General features: G+C 40.6%; 1 protein-coding gene across 9 annotated transcripts in view; it reads left to right on the top strand.

Moving 5' to 3' along the window:
- The window catches only part of LOC125722006 (uncharacterized), a 62,629-nt gene extending 40,615 nt beyond the window's left edge, over positions 1-22,014 (top strand). For 6 of the 9 annotated variants that reach the window (XR_007386049.1, XR_007386048.1, XR_007386050.1 and 3 more), the window contains exon 3: positions 21,930-22,014. Coding sequence is in view for 1 of the 9 variants with exons in the window: in XM_048998267.1 (XP_048854224.1) it covers positions 20,724-21,346 (623 nt within the window). In the remaining 8 variants the exon portion in view is untranslated. Of the gene's footprint in view, positions 1-20,723 lie in introns of all 9 variants that reach the window. The other 3 variants (XM_048998267.1, XM_048998266.1, XM_048998265.1) reach the window with 3 other exon arrangements.
- Positions 22,015-22,328: the final 314 nt, after the last annotated feature.

Below are 22,328 nucleotides of genomic sequence, written 5' to 3'. Positions count from 1 at the left end.
AGCAGCTAAGCAGATGCAAAGCTGGCCAGGCCGCCGGGCCTGATCGTGTACCAGCTAAAGTTTTGAAGCTATTCGCCACAGAACTAGCTCCCATCCTCCATTCCATCTTCTGGAACTCGTATAGATTGGTGACCATTCCTGCAATTTGGAAAACTTCTACCATCGTCCCGGGTGCTAAGAAACCTCGTCCCTCTGAGCTAAATCATTACCGGCCAGTAGCACTCACATCGATAATAATGAAATGCCTAAAGAAAATTATACTCCATATCATCCAGCCAGCTGTCAGACCGCAGCTGGACTCAAACCAGTTTGCCTCCTGGGTGAAGAGCGGAACAGAGGATACTGTAGTATGTCTCCTCCACTCCCTTCTCCAACACCTTGAATCTCCAGGCACCTTCGCTACTGTCCTCTTCATTAACTCCAGTTCCGCTTTTATTATCATTCAACGCCACCAGATGATCAAGAAGCTTCAATTGAACATATCCCCATCTGTCATCCGTTGGGTCCATAATTTCCTCAGCAATAGACCACAGATTGTAAGGATAGGCACAGCCAAATCAGCAACTGTGATCAACAACACTGGACCCCCTCAAGGGTGTGTCCTCAGCCCCTTCCTCTTTACACTCTATACCAATGACTGCATTATTTTTCTAACTTTTTCAGTGTGAGATGAAGCTACTTCAGAAAAATGTACATTATTTCTAACCCTTTTCACAAATATTTACAAGGGCTGCCAATAATTGTGGAGGGCGCTGTAGCTTCTCTAGCTATATTTTTATCAGTGAGCTCCCTTGCCTGCAAGTTTTCTTTTACATATTCTGCAGCACCACCTCCCTTCTTGCTTATCTGCTCCCTACTATGTAAATGATTCTCACTGACTGAACAACATTGAAATAATTGCTGTAGTTATGTTACAGTTTACTATGAAATGTTTCTGTGCAACAGGTCAGCAAAAGAAATGGGTGTGCAGAGGCCTAACAGTGAGGATACGTAAAGACCACCATCCTCAGCCTCAGCAAGTGGTCCATCAACGTCAAGCGGATGACAGTGAACAGCAAACCCCAGTTCTGCCAACCATAGTTACCCCATCAGCTTGGAGGGAATCAGTGGCTGAGGAGATGAGGAAATCCACGGGGCGGAAGGACCCATTCTCTGTGCCTGAGTACGAGATCCACCACTGGTCCGGAGTGAGATACTGGTCACGACAGCCAGAGAAGACATCTGTAAATGAAAAGTCCATTCTGGACCTTTGTAATGCCCTGCAGTCGTTTACTCTCTCTTGAGGGGGAGCATTATAGATTTCTAAGGCTAACAAGATGTCCAACACCCAGAACTGTATTTAGACCTTTAAAATTATAAAATAAATTCAGTCTGATATTGTGTCTGCCCAATAGTGTCATCAATTTGCATCATAAATATAACACTTAGCTGATGGTGGACCTAAATTTTCCAAAGAAACCAGGAATCATACGAATCATGTCAGTGCACTTCGTACTGAATTGCACTGGTATAGTGATGTATGCAGGGTTTCATCTATTCCCTTACATAGTCATGTGTGACGTATTGCTGTAATGCAAATGAACTTCCCATTCATTTGTGTTCCTGCCACTCTATAGCTAAGTACAAACATTAAATGCCAAAGGCATAGCGGAAACTCGATGAGAGCATTTGACTGAGATCCAGTGATGGATGTCATCTTCTCATGGACTGTGAGTGTTAATGTCTCAGCCCCAAGATGCATTTTACCATAGATTACACAGATCCATTCATGTCACTTTTGCAGGCTTGCTTATAATTTGCTGAGCTTCCATTGTGAGTCAAGTGTCCCGGTCATAAGCTCAGGTCTGCCGGTTGCCCCACTGGCCAAACGCCCACGGCTCTGACTTTCTGAGCTGGATATCGTGGTTTTAAGTCCCATCTGGGGTGATTCTTTTTTTACTTTTCCCTGCTGCCTTCTGCTTTGTGATATAATAAATATTGCAATAAGTTTCTTCTTCATATTCAATTAATCAAACTGTATGAAAACTATATTTGCAGCAATTACAGCTTTGCAGTCCTTTGCCATTAGAGCTGTCCGTTTATGACAATATTAGGGGAAATTTCAATCCTGCTATTCCCAGAGGTGGGACTGGCTTGGTATTTTCTCTGACCTCACGGTGAAGCTGGTCTCACATGAGCTTGATAGGCTGGAGATGTGATGATTCTGTAGGCCAGTCAAGCAGGACAGTTCTCTGGATTCCTCATCTTTCACCAGCTTTGAATCAGCCTTGCTGCTTGATAGAAGTGCTGACCACAGGGGGTGGCATGAGTTGTAAAACAGAGCGGTAACCTTGCTGGTTCATTGCACCTTGTACTCTGTGTAAATCACCCACCTTACCAGCACCAAGCAGTCCCATACCATTTTACTCCCTCTGCCATGCTAGGCAGAAGTATGGCAGCTATTCTTTGAAGTTGTGCTTCTAAGGCCAGCATAAAAGTTGTATTTTCCTTGTTGAAAAAAACACTGGTAGAGATGGTACGAGGCACTGAAGGTTTGAACCTTTTTAACCATTATATTGAAAACGAAGACACAGTGCACATGGGTGACATTTTGTGGTGAAAGTATCACTCCTGATTATATATATATATATATATATATATATATATATATATATATATATATATATATATATATATATATATACAGGTATGAATGCATTTGACTGTTCGTGTGTGTGTGTGTGTGTGTGTGTGTGTGTGCAAACTGACAGACAGCGTGCAAAGGCTCTTAATTTGGATATGTTTGTGAAACGTTCTGCTGCACAGCACAACAAAGAAAAACAACTGGTCAGTGATAATGAAAAGTACAATCAGCATTGTTTTAACCATGAGAGTCCAAATGCTTAGATAAATTGTCACTTTTTCAGTGTAAGTATGCTCCTGAGTTCCACGATTCTGAATGATAGTCGGTTTCTCACTGAACCTCCATGCCACTCTGTTAAAATCTCTTGCCACCCCATGTAAAATTTTCTAGATCCACCACTGTGCCAGAGTAAAGACTTACAGTAAGAATCTTGAGTATTATTTCAACATAAACTTTGCTTGGGTGCTTCATACTTTAAATTAAATATAAATTATGGCAACGTGCAAAACTATTAAGGAAAATGCAACGTATTTGTTTTTCATTTACATAATTATATATGTTGATTATGATTCTTTTTAGTTCCACAGTACATGCAGATACTACAATCCAAGCATGCACTCTTAGGTTAATTGCTATCAGTTTATATAAAGATTTATAGAAATTTCAGTCAGAGACTAGCTTCTGATATAGAAAGAATGTTTACATTTTTTTTGGCCGTGGAATAGTTTTTCAGTGCTGCATGTAGTTTCTCTTTATTGTTTGAATAGGGCACACTTACACATCAACAAGTGCAGTGGCAGTTGTGATGTTCTCGCATATGAGAAAATACAAGGACAACTTTTATTAAAGAAAACGAAAGGCTTTACTCTCCATACTCCAGTCAATTGCATGCATAGGCCTACTGCCGCATCTCACTTTGCCAACTTCCGCTTCCGTGCGGCTCAGGAGGATCTGGCTGCAGAACACTGGAAAGGGGTCCACAGCTCAAGGGGACCACCAGAGGACAGATGGAGTGGAACCGGGAACCAAGGGATTTGCCAGTGACTGGCACTCACTGTTGTTTTCGACTACAATAAAAACAGCTGTACTGGCTAAATAATGAGCATACAAAAGGAAAAAAAGACATGGATAGGAATAAAAAGGTAATTAAAAATAGAAAAACAACTGAAGAGTCATTCACACTGAACACGCGTCTCTGCTCTCAGGACGATGATCCTGCCAACTGCGCCAGACTGTGACAGGCCGAACTACAAAACTGTAGACTCAGTGGACAGCTGACTACGCCACCCTAGGAATTTCATCCAGCTTTCCATTGAGACTACAGTTTTGCAGTCTGTTCTGCCAGACAATGTATTAAAAAGTGCAGTGTTATACATGACACTGTAATTAGTTCAATTCAAGAGATGTACAATCAAGTTATAATAGTGTGATTATCATAATCACACAAATATATGAATTCCTCCGTTGCTGAATTAAACAACCCTTTATGCTGTCCCTTATGTGAATTAGTAAAAATTTCCACACCTTTTTCACCATAGCCAACCATTCTCTCCATAGTCATATGCAATTCCAATTCCCCCTTTTATTTATTTTATGGCAGACAGACAGCAGTGTTTCCCCTATCATTATATTAGGGTGCCCCCCCGCAGAAGGCCAAGTTAATCTTATTTTATTACATTTTCTATATAGCGTCAGATCACAGCAGAAGTTATTTACTGTAAGGTTACCTTTACTATAGAAGAGCTCTATATCATTGTCATTTTAATAAACAAATTAAATAGCCTTTTGTTATTTATCTTATTTGCACAAAAGCTTTTTCTCTCTATACCAGAGGTGCCCAATACATCGATCGCGATCTACTGGTCGATCGCAAAGACTGAGTAGATCGCATGACATAAAAAATAGAGGAACAATGACGCGATCAACCGCGCCAGCTGCTGCAAAACTCCAGTAAGCAACCGAGTCGCCTCCAATTTATTTCTACTAAACTTAAGAGAGGGTATAAAACTGAATGGGGGAGCAGGACCAAGTACGAAGCCAATAACCTACCACTTCCATACGGAATGAAAGGAGGAGTACTTTTTCCCCACAAGGTCATATTCGAAGTGCGTTTGTTTCATCTGTCAGTCTACCATTGCTATTCCGAAGAAGGGAAATGTGGAGCGGCATTTTCGGACTGCTCATAAAAACTACGGCATTAACTTCCCTCCGAAAAGCGAGCTAGAAAGAGAAAGGTGAAGGAACTAAAATCCCAGTTCAATTAAAAAATAATGCATTTATGCCAAAGGGAAATTAATAATAATGATCAGAAAATATGTAGCGTCAGCCACCTGAAAAGCAGAGAAAAATATCTGCGTTTTTTAAAGGGTGATAAAGACGTTTCACAATGGAATTTTCTGCTTTAAACTATCACCATTTTATGCTATCAGCAATCGTTTTTAAAGCCTAACAGTTAATATATTTTCAGCTTGAGCCAAACATCCGCAATAGGCTGCCAGGAGACCATCTTGTAACTTGCATGCGGATCTCAATAAATAGGCCTGACGTTTCTGACTTCCCATATCAAGAGGCTCTAGAAATGTTATTTTTTTCCCCTTGTCCTGTCCGGCAGCTTTAGCAGAATCATGGTCTGAATGCACTGCTGTGCCAAACATGCTTGCTTTACCATGAGGGGATCTATAAACTCTGTATAGACCCCTCATGTTGATCTATTTCTTTTTATTTTAATTTTATTTATTTATTTCACTTTTAACACATGTAAAAACATTGCAGTGGGTGAGCTGGCCGTAGTGGAGGGACATATTAGGAGGGGGAAAAAAGAAGGAAAAGGAGAAAAAAAAGACAGGAAAAAGAAAAAAAAGGAGTGATAGATTCAGAAAGGAATAAACAAAATTATAGCGTGCAGAAAGTAACACAACTATACAAGCATATAAAATCTTAGTGTGTGCTTGGATGGGTGCGTGTGTAGGCGGGGATTGTGATGGTGATAAGGGTTAATAGGAAACACCTGTGAGGGGAAAGGAGGAACAACATAAATTGTCAGCGAAGGAGTAAGGCGGGGGCCCCATATGCTCGGTGGTGCTTGGAGTCCATGCTGCAGCTGCCCGATGTGGAAGCGCGTGCACTGGGGGAAAATTACTGCATTGGGGGGACATACGGCGAGTTATTGGGGTGCGCACAGTTGGGAAGCTAATGACGCCGGTTCACGATTGGTGGCAGCGACGTGGATTCCAGGCGCCACAGGAAAGGTTTGTGGTTCCTTCTAGGAGTTGGATTATGGTTTGTGTTGTGGGTTTTGTTTTCGGGGGATTGGGCTGTCTTCCCCCAACTAGTTACTTTAAATAATATTGTTTGATATAAATTGATTTTTTTTCCTTGTGTATTTGTGTTGTTTAGGAGGAATCACATGTGATTTTGGTGTTCATGGCCCTTGTGTTGATGTGAGCTGCCCAGGCCTTTTTATTGTACACGTGTGAACTTTAGCTGGGTGTTTTAGCTGAGTGTGAAATGTTTTCCCAAATGTTTTAGAGATTGCTCTGCTGAGATCATTGTGTGGGGGGTTGTGGTGCTGCCTGGGTGCTCTATTCACTTATTGAGGCAGCGACACTGAATTGTGGAATCCTGGTAATAAAGGCTTATTGCTAGACTTCTGTTGTGAGCTGTTTCTTATTCCTGGTGCCCAGTTTAGCCGAGTTATAAACCTGCATCATTGGGGAAAAGTGATCCTCTTACAATTATATTGTGTTGATTACATTATAATGTTTACATTGTAATGATTACATCATGGATATTTGGCATACATCTTAATAATATCATAATACTTGTATTCTACGTTATATAGTGCTAAATAATATTCCATAAGAGCAGCTTCACTCCTGAGTGTCCTGGGTGATTGTAGCTCAGGTCCAGCTCTCTCAGGTGTGAGGGGTTTGACCTTAGGGCTGAAGCCAGGGAAGAACAGCCTTCTTCTGTGACTCTACAGCCTGCAGAGAGACAGACAAAAACACTCTGATAAATAAGATCACCAATACAATTATTACTTTTAAGTAAATGTAACTACTTTCCTATTGACAATATGTTTCCTTTCAATAAATAGTTTACTACGTGGAAGGAATACTCAGTAATACTGGCCTCAGTTTCTCCAGTTTACAGTGTGGAATACTCAGTCCAGCAGAGAGCAGCTTCACTCCTGAATCCTGTAGGTCATTGTCACTCAGGTCCAGCTCTCTCAGATGTGAGTGGTTTGATCTGAGAGCTGAAGCCAGCGCCTCACAGCATTCCTCTGTGAGTTCACACCGGTTCACCTTTAGGAAAATGAAAGACTTTTAAGATTCAAGATTCTTTATTTGTGACATGCATAGTTATACAGGTACAACATGAAGTGAAATGTATCCTGAACTGCTCTTTTAACTGTGCAACATTAGAATAATTAAATTTTAAAACCACTTTTTGCATTGGTGCACTGTATATTACATCACAGTGAGCCGTTACATTAATCACAGAAGAGATTCCTTTAAACAATGAATTTATTGTACAGCTTTTAAGTGGCACATTAACACTCACCTCAGTTTTGACGAAGATTATATTTTGTTAAACTCTGCATATTTATATTTAAAATTGCAGCACAACCATCACTTTTCTTTGTCTATTAGCTGCTAACCAACACAGTGCTAACCATGACAGTTTGGTGTAAGATCAGTGGGTAACGCCTGAGTGAGGGTATCCATTTTACCATAAACGATGCTGAAAAATGGGCTGAGGAGGGATGTTGAATATCAAGAGCAGTTCTGTTAAAAGGATACAGCGACTGAATAGAGAACATTACTGATATTAAAGGTAAGTTAAGGATTTTGACAGGCGTAGCCTAAGTGTCAATCTACTAGCTAATCAGCAAACATCAAAATATTCTTTGCAGCATGAATAACTAACGTTAGTCATTAACAAGCTTGATTTATTTTCTGAGTTTACAATTTTCTGAGACAACAAGCACTATTATCCTGAGAGAGGCTGAAAATGCTGGATACATATTACTAAACATATATAGTACATTACAGAGTTAATCAAAGGGGTATGAATATATTTTAGGTCCAAGCAGAGTCAGGTACTTCACCTCAAATGGATCATGGGTTTTCACATAGAAAATAAAAATCTTCAGCACCACTGTGAGGAATTATAGCAGGAGGCAGCTTGGTTATATGAAACATCACTACTGTAAATCCATGATTCTGCAAAAGTGTGTTTTCTAAATTTGAACTTAGCTTCTAAGTGTCCCGGTTACAAGGAAATCAAGGGAAAGACAAACCTTGATCACATTCTCGTCTTTGATAAGATGTACATCATGGTTCACAACAATATGCCACACTAGCATCAAAGAATTTTGTGGAATTCATCCCACCTCAGCCTCGTTTTCATTTTGAAAATGGTGACCTCTGCGAAATAAGCTAATAGCCCCCCCAATTCAGTGCCAGAACGTTGGAGTTCACCCCAGTGAGCGAGAGGGTTACCTCCCTTCCACTTCAAGTTGGCGGAGGGGGTCTGACTGTTTATGCGTATGCACCGAACATCAGCTCAGAGTACCTGGCCTGCTTCGAGACCTGGGAGGGGGGCTGGGAGGTGCCCCCCATGGGGACTGCATTGTCCTGCTGGGAGACATTAACGCTGATGTGCGTAGCGACAGTGAAACCTGGAAGGGTGTGATTGGGAGGAACGGCCTGGCCAATCTGAATCCCTGTGCTGCCCACAGTGTGTCCATAACGAACAGCATGGTGGAACATAAGTGCTCCTGTGACCGGAGCACCCTGGGCCGCAGGTCGATGGCCGATGGCAGTCTGATGGGACTGGCAATTTGCTACTTTTAATATCTCTCCTTAAATGTTTCATGTTTTTTTTTTTTTATTTTTTATTGTCATATTTAGTCCTACGATTTTACTTTGTGCATTAAGCATTTTATTTTTTATCATCTTTTCTGGAAAGCACTTTGAATGACCTTCTTGCATGAAGATGTGCTATACAAATAAACTTGACTGAAACCGACATAAAATATTCATTCTCTACTCATTTCAGCTTCTCCAGTTTATAGCTGGGATCCTCCAGTACAGCAGAGAGCAGCTTCACTCCTGAGTCTCCTGGGTGATTGTAGCTCAGATCCAGCTTTCTAAGGTTTGACTTCAGAGCTGAAGTCAGGGAAGAACAGCCTCTCTGTGTGACTCTACAGCCTGACAGCCTATAGAAAGGAAACCACAAAATTTCAGACAAAATACAGGCAGCAGCGACCTGTCAAAACACCAGTGCTGACGTTGCCAGTGACTGGCCTGGACCCACCAGAGCAAACAGCCCTTCAGCCCCCCCCCCCCCCCACCCTTCCCCCATCCCAGGTCTCCCTGTTGCTGATAAAAAGCTGCCATTCGGGGGTAATATTCTGCACTTGGGTTTGCCTGAGTGCCTCTGTTCCTGCAGCTGCCACACACTGTTCACTGAAGCTCACCTTTTAGCGTCACTGACTGTAATAACAGACATAAATGATCAGCTTCTAAATTAGACCATCCAGTGAGAGCGACCCACTGCATCAAACAACTGGACTCTCTCATCCCCAGTCCTGCCAGAGGAAGAGCACTGAGGACAGAAAAATGATAGCAAACAACATTCAGCATTAGACTCTAAAACCGTCTGTAATGTCTGTGTTTATCCAGTGGACCATAAACTAAAATAAGCTTTCCTATTTCAGTTTCTTTCAGATGTTATAAAATAATAAATAAAAAATCATAATAATTAAACCATGCATTACTGACTATCAGACAACTTCAACAAGTTACCAAATGGATGCAAAATCAAAGATATTCATTTGCGCCTGGCACTAACCATGTATTCCTTCACAGTACTAAGCCATAAAAAGGTCCCCAATGAAACCCCTGCATTCCTGCATCGCAGATACTCTAATCTCAGCATTTATAAGATTATATTTGTACTACCTGCCAATTTTTATATTAGATTAGACTAAAAAATGAGAAATATCTATATGCACAAGTAGTTTTTCCTGATAAGAAGGATGACATCAAGACTGTCAGCATTTACACATCGAATTATGACATATCTGAGTAGCCCAGACTGTCCGGAAAACAAAGCCGTACAGCATATGTGGCTGACTAATGTACATGCAGTGTAATAAGCTTATAATCAAATGGATAGAAAAACGCTCAATAATACACAGGATTCAAAGGGTAAATAAGGTGCATCATGTGGAAGAGAAGTTAGGTGGCATGGGGGTGCATTGTGAGTTTCATCTGGTAGCTAGAAAGGAACAAACATTGCTACATTGCTCAACCTTTTTGTAAAATTATTTATTTAAAAAAAATCTTTTCTCCTTACACAATAATGGCAGGTTATACAGTACACTAATACCGTACAGTCATAACCAGTATCAAGGATTCTATGCATCGCTACACAGAGACAAGTCCAGATATTGAGCCCATGGCTAAAATTGTGGTTTACTTACAAGTGCACTTTGCTGGGCAGTGGGGGTGTTTGTCCTTCTCTGCTCACATTTTCCCCTCTTATCCTGTCTTCTCCTCCGCAGCCCTTCCTCCTTCTCTCTGTTGCTCCTATATTCCCTCCCCTCCAGTCATCTATGTTCTCCTTCCTCTGCGGTCTCTCCTCTTCTCCCATTCTTCAGTTATACTGTCTTCTCCGCTCTCCCTGTATCCCTCCTGTCTTCTGGTCCTGTCGTCTTTTCTCCAGTCATCCCCTGCTTCTCAGTCATCTCTGCATCTTTTCTCTCATTTGTTTGCTTATTCTTTGATTGTTTGTGTTATTCGTTAACCCACCACCCCATGCTGGATGAGTCTTGATGTTTTTTGTTCTTTTTAAAGTTAGGCTTCTTCCTTTGTTTTTGTGCCATATCTTCTGCCCTCTTCTGGTTGCGGCAGTGCATGACACGGGTGGAAAATAGGGTTTATTACAACACACACATCAAAACCAAAAGGATCAGGATGGATCCAAAATAAACTGCAAATGACCAGGAATGAACTAAATGATGGAATAAACACAACTAGAGAACTATATACATACATACAACATACAGCTATAATGAAGCATCAAAGAACAGAAGCAGAACAGGCACTTAAATACACAGCTAACAAGACACAGTGCAGGACAGTGAGAATCATAACCAATAACAAGGACTGAGGGCAACCCAGGAACAGCACTGGTGAAATCAAAGTGACCTTTCAGCCACATGGTCAGCTCTGCATCGCCCTCTGCTGTTTGCATTAGAAGCTGCTTGAAATTCCCACTCTCCCACTTACCAACACCTCGAAAAGCCAGGCCTTGCCGTGCCAAGTACTTAACTTCAGAAGATTTTTCCTCACTTGCTGCTGCTCTTTCCAGCTCATCTGAAGGTTGAATATTAACAGGATTGATCTTCTGAATCCATGTCATCAGTGCTAATCTGTGGCACTGCCTGTCTTTATGTGCACTGAATTTCCCCAGTGCCTTTTCCAGTTTCACATGCCAGTCTTCACAAGAGCTGAATGTGTCTTTCATGCCAGTTTAGACATTTGTGTTACAAATTATTTTGCACAGTAGAAACAAAGAACCCCCCTTAAGACGAGGGGGGGCTGTAAGGGAGCCCAGTGTGATCTTTAAACCATTTCTCCTGAAAGCAGGGTCTCCTGTTTGATAGACGTGACATTTACATTTGGCTGATTTGGTGAAGGTCCAAGCTCCTCCCCCCTCCTCCCTAATACACCTTCATCTTCACCTGCCTGTCTGCTCTCTCTCTCTCTCTCTCTCTCTCTCTCTCTCTCTCTCTGTCATTGACTCACACTCAGTCTCCCTGATTAAATGCTGTATCTGAAATACACACCACAGGCCAAACTAAGAAGCATATTAAACTAACATCAGGATCAGGCTGCTGTGACGTCATTATTCACTCTTAACCATCAATATTTGCTCCTTTTCTCACTCCCCTCCATGTCGCCTGCATTCTCTGCCGTCAGCAGCCTCTTGCTGTCTCTCCCTCTTCATCTTTACTCTCAGCACAGCAGAGTTTACATGAAAGCAGTTATCAGTAAACAAGTGGTGTTTCTTGGCATGATGCTCAGGAATGGATCTCTCAGGATTTGTTATCTGAATGGGATGATTAATATATGAAGAACCCTTGACTCACATACTGTATACGTCTATCATCTGACTGGCACTAATTATCTCACTGTCTGTACTTTCCTGCTTTTCTGTGGTTGCCCAAAAACTCACGATTGTCACACTTCCTCTTCATGATGACAAGCTACTCAATGTGAATAAAAGCTGACTGTAATAAAACTATTTGCATTTAAATCATACATTAATGACACAAAATACTATTACTTACTTACTTATTTTGCACAGTAGAAACAAAGAACCCTCAAAGGACCTCAAAGGTTTAAATATACATTTGCAGATAAATGAAATGCTATGTGGCCCAACGGGTGGCGCTGTCTGGGGATTTGAACCCCCATTACTGCATGTTCGTACCTTGTTTGTGCTGGTTTGCCTGCTGTTTCTGCCGCAGGTGAAAAAGCATACAGGCAGCTGAACCGGTGTCTCTAAACAAGCCATTGTGGGTGCAGGTCATAAGGCGATTTCCTACTGCACGAACTTGGCCCAATTGAAGGTCTTAGGAGGTAGTTCCTGAACCATTTTTTAGTTCCAAAAAGAACATACTTTTTTCTCGACCAAGACTTACTGGGTGGGGCTTATAGTAATAAACTTTTCCTATTGGTTGACCACAAGCCCCAGCGCCAACTTGAAAGTTTCATGGAAATGCAGGAAAAGAGAAGTGGAGCAAAAATTGAGCAGATGGATTTTTTTTGTAGCTCAGTTACACTAAAGGCATCAATGAGTAACTTTTTTGCTTCTGTCCCCAAAGTTCTGCATCTGAAAATGCGATTGATAACGATTAGCGTAATGAAGAAGTGTATATTATGGACACTGGACTGGAGCATTGTCAGATAACCTCTCAGTTATCCTTGTGTGAGAAATATACACAGTCACATATTGAGATTATATTAGATGATGTGGTCTTGAGAGTGGGGCGGCATGGTGGTGCAGTGTTGCCTCTGGGACATGGGTTCGAGTCTCCGCCTGGGTCACATGTGTGCAGAGTTTGCATGTTCTCCCCATGTCGTCGTGGGGTTTCCTCCGGGTACTCCAGTTTCCCCCCACAGTCGAAAAATATGCTGAGGCTAATTGGACTTGCTAAATTGCCTGTAGGTGTGCATGTGTGAATGCATGGTGTGTGAGTGTGCCCTGCGATGGGCTGGTCCCACATCCTGGGTTGTTCCCTGCCTCGTGCCCATTGCTTCCGGGATAGGCTCCGGACCCCCCGTGACCCAGTAGGATAAGCGGTTTGGAAAATGGATGGATAATAATAATAATAACAAATAATGATGATAATCATTGATGTCCAATGACTGCCAGTTACTGTAAACAGTAAAGTACACGTAACTGGACATGTCTGTATTATTTTGGTTTATACTTATTAATCCATTAATTCTAACTTTTGTACTTTAAATGGACAAAGTACAGTTATTATTATTAGGAAAAGTATTGTGAGGGAACGCAAAACTATTGAGAGGAAACACAAAACAATTAAAAATATATTTTCTCACTCTGACATCTAAGGGACTCCATATACTGCAGATGATCTATAGAAAAAAATCACAAATACATCACTATCAACAAATATGTGGTTTTATTTATGATGTATGAAATCAAAATCATTGGGACTCAAAGGAAAATGGCTCTTCGCAATTTTCTTTTAAACTGTAATCATAGGCAAATTGATTAAACATAAGTATTGATTTATTTCCATGACAACATTGTATATAATACTTATTTTGTCACCCTGGTCTATTTCATTGCACATAAGAGAAGGCACACAGAATAATAACCAAAGGGTGAAGAATTTGATTGTGATTTTATTTTGAAAGATCACTTTATTATGGAAGGCCATTTGGGACTTAACATCTACTTTGACGCCCATGCCAACACGTCAAACAAATTATGTCTTAACACGTATATTACTTACGTGTTAAGCCATTCGGACATCTTAACACGTCTTAAAACTGCATGTTAATGCGGCCAATTTGAACCTCTTAAGACGTTTGTACCTTTAATGCATCTATGCTATTGGTTGGCATAAACGTACACACCCCTTTTGACGTAAGGGCTATACGTATGCAGTACGTGCCCTGTACGTTGTAGTCACGTGGTCTCTATGTTCAGCCATGTGAGTCCTACGTTGTTATTACGTATAGGCAACTATACGTGACTGTGATGTTGTATTCGGCACAGTCCATTTGTTGGAGGGGTGAATCACGGGTTTATTTAAACTGGCAGAACAGTTATCGTTAAATCTTTGCAAAGTATAACTGGTAGTTTTAACATTTAATGAAACTGGAGCAAAAATGGTAAATCTGGCTAATATTGATTTAATTGCACTGGTGTCTTTGTGCTGAACAGTGCAGATGAGCTAAACTTATCATTTTGATCACTTTCTGTTCTGCATTATCAGCAAAAACTATATATTCAGCAAGGAACGTATGTAGTTATTCATTTATTTGTAATAAGGAGTTTATAGTGAACGGTCATAGCAACAGTATGAATGGCATCAATAATTTAGCTGCCTTATATTTTACCGGATGTACGTCGCATAGCCATTCTAGATATCTGAAATGACAATTGTGGATAGGAAGAATGTCATTGTGAATATCTGAAATGCTCTCTTTGACTAGGAAGAATTGAATTAGAGATATCTGCAATCTGCATATCCAGTCTAGCGATTAAATGTTAAAACGCCTTGCCATACTTTTGCATGTATTGTTCCTGTGCTGCAGTATTAAACTATTTTAAAATGCAAAATAATTATTCTGTGACTGCATTGTTAATTTTTTTCCCACGTATTTTAAACAAATCTAATAACAGAGTAGATGAATTGATCATATTGAGGGGTTGTGCCATTGCCTTTCTCTGTCCATGTCCTTGTGATCTACACCACACCTTTGTTTCCTGTAAACCTGCGTTAGGCTCTTTCTGTACCTTTCAGACACAGAAACCTTTTCTTAACATGGATTTATAACTGTCTTCTCACTTGAGTATGAATGATGCTTAGATATAATCTATATAATATAAATTTGATATATACTATATATGTGCACCCCACAGAAATCTCCACAATTGTAGAGATACATATGGTCTCTATGCTTTTCCTAGCGAGCCCAGGCATGAGACACAAAATAATCAGTTTTCCACAGCATTTTCCTCCAAGCCTTCTCTAGTTAAACCATAGAGACTATACCATCTCGCGTAGTCACTGGATAGCATGCAAAGAGCCATTTCTGTGGTTTTTGTTCTCTTGCCCCATTCATCACAATCGCGGTGGATTAAAAGAAAAAGTCAAAAACAGTACTGTGTCATGCTATGTGCAATAGGATTGCAGATTAGCTTAATGGACAGTCACCCCCGTTTAATTTTTTTACAGTTTTTCTGAATACTTAAACACTAACAATGATTCTTATAAAACTATTAATAGTTATAGGAAAATTACTCACTGTTTTGCACTCAGTTTGCACTTTTGTAACACACAATTTGCAAATGTGTAAATACAATCCACTGCACAGCACTCTTTTTGCGGAACTGTAAACACAACTCACTGTTTTACACACAATTTCTAAATGATCAACACACTCCTAGTAAAACTATACACATTTATGGCTATTGTTTACACTACTTTGCCAGCTGTCTGGCCACACTGTCACATGTGAAAACGGTTTTAGATAATTAGTTCACTTTGCAATCAGCATGAGCGCTATAAATAAGCCACAGGTACAGTAAGCTTTCAGTGTGGAGAACAATGGAGGGAGAAGGAAGACTGAGAAGAGTGAGAATTAGAGAAGGGCAAGGAAGAGGATGAAGACTAGGAGGTGAATTTAGAGGATGAGGAGGTGAAGAGGAAGAAGGAAGGGTAAGAAGAAAAAGAATAACTGATGTCATCAGAGCTACAACAGTGGATCATGTGATCAACCATGGAATGACCCTGAGGGAAGCTGGCCAATGGGTTCAGCCTGACCTGAGCCGCTACGCTGTAGCAGGCATCATAAGGACGGTTCCAAATGAGAATCGGTTAGTACAGTTACTTCACAGTACGTTTTGTAATAGTACCATACTCTAATGAGAAACACAACAATGCTGTACAGGTAAAAACTGAAATGGTTACTCTACAGACCTGCTAGACATCCAGAATCTGGGGGCAGAGGAAGACTGTTCACTGAAGAACGAGAGACCCATATAGTCAATATGGTGATCACAAATAATTCCATTAGGCTACGAGAAATACAGCAGCGCATAATAGAGGATGACACCACCTTCCGAAACATAAACAATGTGAGCATCTCTGCATTATCTCGTGTACTGGCATGCAACAGAATCAGGATGAAGCACATTTACAGAGTCCCTTTTGAAAGAAACAGTGAACGCGTTGGCATGGCAGGAACATTACTGGACACGGTGCCATAACCAATGTCCCAGGACAGCGTGGTGGTAACATAACTATGTGTGCAGCTATAAGTCAGAACGGTGCTGTTCACCATCATGCAACCCTGGGCCCATGTAACACTGCACACATTATTACATTCCTGGACAGCCTACATCATATGCTCACTAATGTTCACAGACCAGTTATGTCATCATATGGGACAATATTAGTTTCCATAGGACTACTTTAGTTCGCAACTGGTTTACAGTCGCCCACTCTTCACTGTACTCAACCTCCCGCCTTACTCTCCATTCTTGAATCCGATTGAAGAATTCTTCTCTGCCTGGTGCTGGAAGGTCTATGATCGTCATCCCCATCAACGCATGGCTCTTTTACAGGCAATGGAGGAGGCATGTGAGAATATTGACCAGGCATCATGTCAGGCCAGGATAAGGCACTCCAGGAGAGTTTCCCCGGTGCCTTGGTATAGAAAGCATTGCATGTGATGTTGATGAAATTCTGTGGCCGGACCCAAAGAGACGACAAGAATGATTTTTTTTCTCTCTCTCTCAGTGAAATTGTATGTTGTCTTGTGTTTCTTTTGATGCATGTGAATAAACATTCATACTTGAAATTTGAATCTTGAATTGTGTTTACAGAACTATTTATGACAAAAGTATGACCTCAAATTGACATACCTCGTGCACAGAGAAAGCAAAAGCCAGATGTGTTTTCCATTCCTACCATCAGTGTGTAGTTGGTGCATTGTATGCTTATTAAGATGATGGTTTGTGTTAACTGATTGGTACAAAAATACCATTTTTACAAAGGTTTGAAGAGTTAAGCAAGATTTATTAGTTTTTGCAAGAGACCTACAATGTTTTGCTGATTTGGTGGTTTTTTTATTTGTGTGCAGAGTTTTTGCAAAATAGCCAGTAGTTACAAAAATGTGTTTAAGCCATCAGAAAAAAACGTGTGTGCTTTGGTGCACATCCATCCATCCATCCATCCATTTTCCAAACCACTTATCCTACTGGGTCGCGGGGGGTTCCGGAGCCTATCCTGGAAGCAATGGGCACGAGGCAGGGAACAACCCAGGATGGGGGGCCAGCCCATTGCAGGGCACACTCACACACCAGTCACTCTCACACACACACCTACGGGCAATTTAGCAACTCCAATTAGCCTCAGCATGTTTTTGGACTGTGGGGGGAAACCAGAGTACCCGGAGGAAACCTCACGACGACATGGGGAGAACATGCAAACTCCACACACGTGACCCAGGCAGAGACTCAAACCCGGGTCCCAGAGGTGTGAGGCAACAGTGCTAACCACTGCACCATCATGCCGCCCCCCATAAATTCATTTTTCCATTTTTATTTTCAATAATATTGATGTTAACTCAGCATCTTATTTTCAATGTTGAAAAAGTCACTTTATATCAAGGTTTCGCCACCATTAATTTTTCAATATTGAAAATCTGACCAAAAATCAATTCAGTTTCAATGCTGATAATTTAACACCATAATTCAATGCATTTAACTATACTTCAACGCTGAAACAATAATATGATGCTATCTGGGCTATGAATAATTATTTCAATTGATATACAGATTCCAAGCCCATATAGGTGATACACAGGTACATAATGGGCGTCTTATGTCTGAGGTAGCCAGCTACTGTGCTTGATAACCCACCATCATAATAATAGTTTCCTTGCACCAGTATAAAAGTAAACCAATTGGTCCCTCTTGCAATAACCTGTGGTATGAAACTGAATAAAATGTATCGTATCAGTCTTGGGGAAAACCAGTGAGAATCCACTGTGAAACAGCACTGCGCAAATTCCCATGTGTTCCTAATGACAAGGGCAAGACTGGTAATCAAACTAGCCTCTCAGCAGGAGTGTTAGTGTAAAAGCAGGGCTTATTGACACAGATAATAAAGCTTGTTAGAATGCGTAACATAATTATTTAGCTGGGCCCAGAAGAGGTGAGAGCTCCCCTAGTGGCTACAGGAGTGCATTTTCCCCAAAGCAGACATAATGGATGGTGGTCTTATTGCTTTTAGACCACAACTTGGGATAGAAGAACAAATCAAATTATTTTCCTCATTTAATATTCAGATTTTAATTGGGCTTAAATTTTAGAACACAGTGTGTTCTAGGATGGTACGTTATGGATATTAGTCTCTACCACATTCTAACGCTATAAATCCGGACCTTTTCCTATGTTTGATTTGGTGGCTGCCAGGCGTTCTGAGTAGTATAGTGACTATGGTAGGCGTGTGATTCCCTATGGAATTTTTTGTTCTGTTCTGTGTGGCAAATACATATAATGCTGACATTTTTCCTGGAAGATTTGGGATTTTTCATCCCGTGCCTTAAGGTATTTCTCTCCAGCTCTAGGGAGTCTCCCCCGAAAACACCAGTCACTCACTAGCCTTACACTTATGCTTGCTGACTTATTCAACACCATGAAGGATTAACAGAAAAACAGAAACCTATTAAAAGGCTGCACCATATCATGATATGCAAATAAACATCCAGCATCATTATTTCACAGGGAAGTACATTATTTATTGATAATTATAACCCTAACCCTTACTTCTCAGCTTGACAAACATAAGGTGCGGCGCGTGAGCATGTGAACTGGTTGAAATGCAAGTGTCTCACAGTCAATGCATAAAACTTGAGAGCCCTGACTTTACTTATATAGCCCACAACATGTTTATGATTCATAAATAAATCTGGCCAGCAAATCGGTCTTTCATTTTCCATAGAATAAAAAAAACGATAATGTTATCCCGCTGATAATTGCAGGCGCGTTTCACCCCCGGCACTGGCTGGAGACACAGGCAAACGGCATACAATCTTATTGAGGTACAAAAATTATTCCATCTACTCTGCACTTCTGCATAACTTCCATCATAGTGCCAGTTTTTGCCAGATCAAATCTGCAATCAGAAAATTACTGCATACATGCCTTTATATTACGGTCAAGCGGAGAGTCAGAGCAGTTTCCATAGAAACAACGTAAACAAACTTTACCGTTTGAAGCACAACAAACTCTGAGTGAAAATGGCGCAGAGGTGAGTAGCTTGTTAGCTCTCCAAAATGTCTTTGAATTCTTCAACTGATGTTGTGCTACTTTGATTATTTAGCCTTTTATACTATAATGACATAGTAAATGTCTATAATACAATAAAAAACATTACATATTTTTTTAATATTACATATTTTTTAACGTCATTTAAAGTGCAGTGGTTTTTATTGCTACTGTGGTTGCTAATATTTAAATAATGACAGACTATTTGGTTAGTAAATTCATCTCAAACATGCTAGTTTAGTAGGGCTTCCCAACCTTTCGATGTCCGCGGATCGGTTTCCGTCGTAGAAAAGTGTCACGGATGGGTAAGACGGCGGTATAATTTGGGGGTTCCCATGCCGAGCGGCGGGAGATTGACGGTGTATACGGACATGCGGGGCTAATGGCGTATTTCCGTACATCAATACGGGCAGCTTTCTTTCCAAAACGGCGCGATCCCCTAATAAACGGGACGGATGGCTCCTCTAACCCCGGTTGTCTGCCGCCCGGTGCAATACTCCGCGCGGACGGTACCGGAACACCGACCGGAAGTTGGGACCCCCTACTGTACAGGGTGGTAGGTAAATTGTTAAAAAAAAATTGGGGCATTACTTTCGGAGTAGGCTAGATGCTTCTAAGTTTATCATTACATCTATTTACATTGTTACACAGGATTAACACTTTCAAATATTCTTAGCTTGGTTAGTGTTAACTCAGTTCTTGGTAGTATTCATCTGGGTATTCATTTGATGTGGAGCACAGTTGTTTCGTATTTGATTCTAGTTATAATTTGGTGACATTACTGTTTAATATGCTATTGCACTTACAGTATCGTGCATTTTACAGTAGATTTTTTTTGCAATCTTGCTCGCTGTTTCTTTTATTCTTTCTTTTTTATATATGTGAACCCTGTAATTATTTATTATAATAATTATAACAATTGTATTTTCTGTATGGTTGAAGAATTTCCAGCTCTTTATTTATTTTATTATCTCTCTTAAGTGCTGGTTAATCTCTCATTTATTCCCCAGAGAGCAAATTGAGAGAGCTGATCGATGGACCAACACCCAACACTGGGAAGCCTGGAACCTGTGGGATGAAGTGATCAACTGGGGAGAAGGTGTGGAGGAGTTCTCACCAGTGACACTCCCCACTGTCCAGGCTGGGGGGGTTAAGGGGGGATTGGGGGGGTCTACTGATTTGGGTAAGGGAGGGGAGAGTGTGGGAAAGGATGGACTGCTAGCCAGCACTAGTATTTCATCTCAAAGTCTTCAGAGTAATTACGGCCTTTCATCTGAAGACTGGGAAATTTATAAAACTTGCTACCTTAACAAAAAAAAGAAAGTCAGGAAGGACCGGATAAGCCGGGGGGAAAGTGAGGTAAGGGGGCAGAGTAGTGAGGAATATGTGGAGGTACCAGAGTGGGGAACATTTGAGGGTAAGGCCTCCAGGGTTGTGATGGAGGGGACAGAGGCTAGTATTAGTATGATGGATATGCTAAATGGAGGTGAGGAGAATGGATGTGAGGTGGGAGTGAATGTGGAGGAGGTTAAGGGAGGAGGAGGGAAAAGTACAGGGAATGCTGTGGAATATGTGGTGTCACAAGTAGGCAGAACTTGGCTAGAACCCATCCAGGAGGAAGAACTTGAGGAAGATGAAGAAACAGATGAGGAGCTTCAGGAAGCAGAAGACACTGATGCTGCCACAGTGGACAGTTGGCAGTGCATGGCGGCATATGTAGCCAGAATATGGCTGCAGACTTTACAGGAAGATGGACCTGAGGAAAATGAAGAAGCTGATGTGGTATTCCAGCAGGCAGAAGATGCTGATGCTACCACACTGGTCAGGTTTCAGTGTATGGTGGCATCTGAAGACAGATCACAGCTACTGACTATACCAGAAGAAGGACCTGAGGAAGAGGACGAAACTGAAGTGATGAAGACAGATAAAACAAAAGAAGATGCTGATGCTGCTGAGAAGATCTACAGTGAAGAAGTATCATTCCATGTGAATGCCGAAGATCTTTCTGAAGATGATACTGAGAAGAGCCACAAGAAGAAGAAGAAGAAGATGAAGTGGTGCTTCTTCTGCTGTCCCCTGCCCTTCAGAAGAAGTAGCAAGAGGCAGTAATTATAAGGCTGTGAATTCAGGTTTAGAAATGACTTAAAGCAGTAATATAACTACATTATTGACACCTTCACAATGCACTGTAATGCATCCATAAATATATTATTGACATGGGTATAAATATTGAAGAAAAAAAAGCATAACACATTATAGCCATGTTTATTATGGATTAATGGCCGATATAATGTATTATGAAGATATTTATTGTGTATATATAGATCAGAGCATTCATAATGCATTATCAACATAGCTATAATGTGTTATGCCTTTGTATAAGTATTTACAGCCGTGTTTTTAATACTTTTATAAATGATTTATAAGGCATTAATTGGGTATGTATAATGCAGCTATATGACTGCTTTAAGTAAAGTTAAGTAAAGTGTTTATTTTCTTTTTCTTAGAATACCCGTGTTTGAGCCCTGCATTGGGACTGGGATCCCGCGGGACCCAACGGAAAGAGATACTGTTTAAGTGTTAATGTAGCTATAAGATACGATAGGATAAGATATGCTAAGTTAAAATATAAGATAGGCTAAGACGAAATATATTAATATAAGCTAAGTTGAAATATAATAAGATAAGATAGGTTAAGTTATATGACAAGATAGGCTAAGATAAAATATGATAGGCTAAGTTAACATATGATAAGGTAGGCTATGTTAAGATAAGAGATTTGCAATAAAACATATTTACTTTTCAAACTGTGTCTTTGTCATCTCTTCAGTGTTGTGTCTGTCTTTGTTTGATAATTTTGAATTGTTAATTTATATCTGACACTCTCCTAAATGTCAATAAGCAGAGACTGAGGAATGGGAGGAAGGTACAGTTAAGTATAAATGATAAAGTATCAAAATCACAGTGTTGCCTTATTTTGACGCAGAGAAAGTAATTTCAGTGTTACTACCACATATGAGTTAATGGCTGCAAATGTTGGTGTTAGAAGTGCCGGTAAATAATGCGGCGTAAGTTTAACTCCGGTGTGTTT

The sequence above is a fragment of the Brienomyrus brachyistius genome, unplaced genomic scaffold (genome assembly GCF_023856365.1).
Source record: "Brienomyrus brachyistius isolate T26 unplaced genomic scaffold, BBRACH_0.4 scaffold36, whole genome shotgun sequence".
NCBI classification, from domain to species: Eukaryota; Metazoa; Chordata; class Actinopteri; order Osteoglossiformes; family Mormyridae; genus Brienomyrus; species Brienomyrus brachyistius.
Note: the sequence above shows the minus strand (reverse complement) of the source record. Positions and strands in the feature narration are given on the sequence as shown.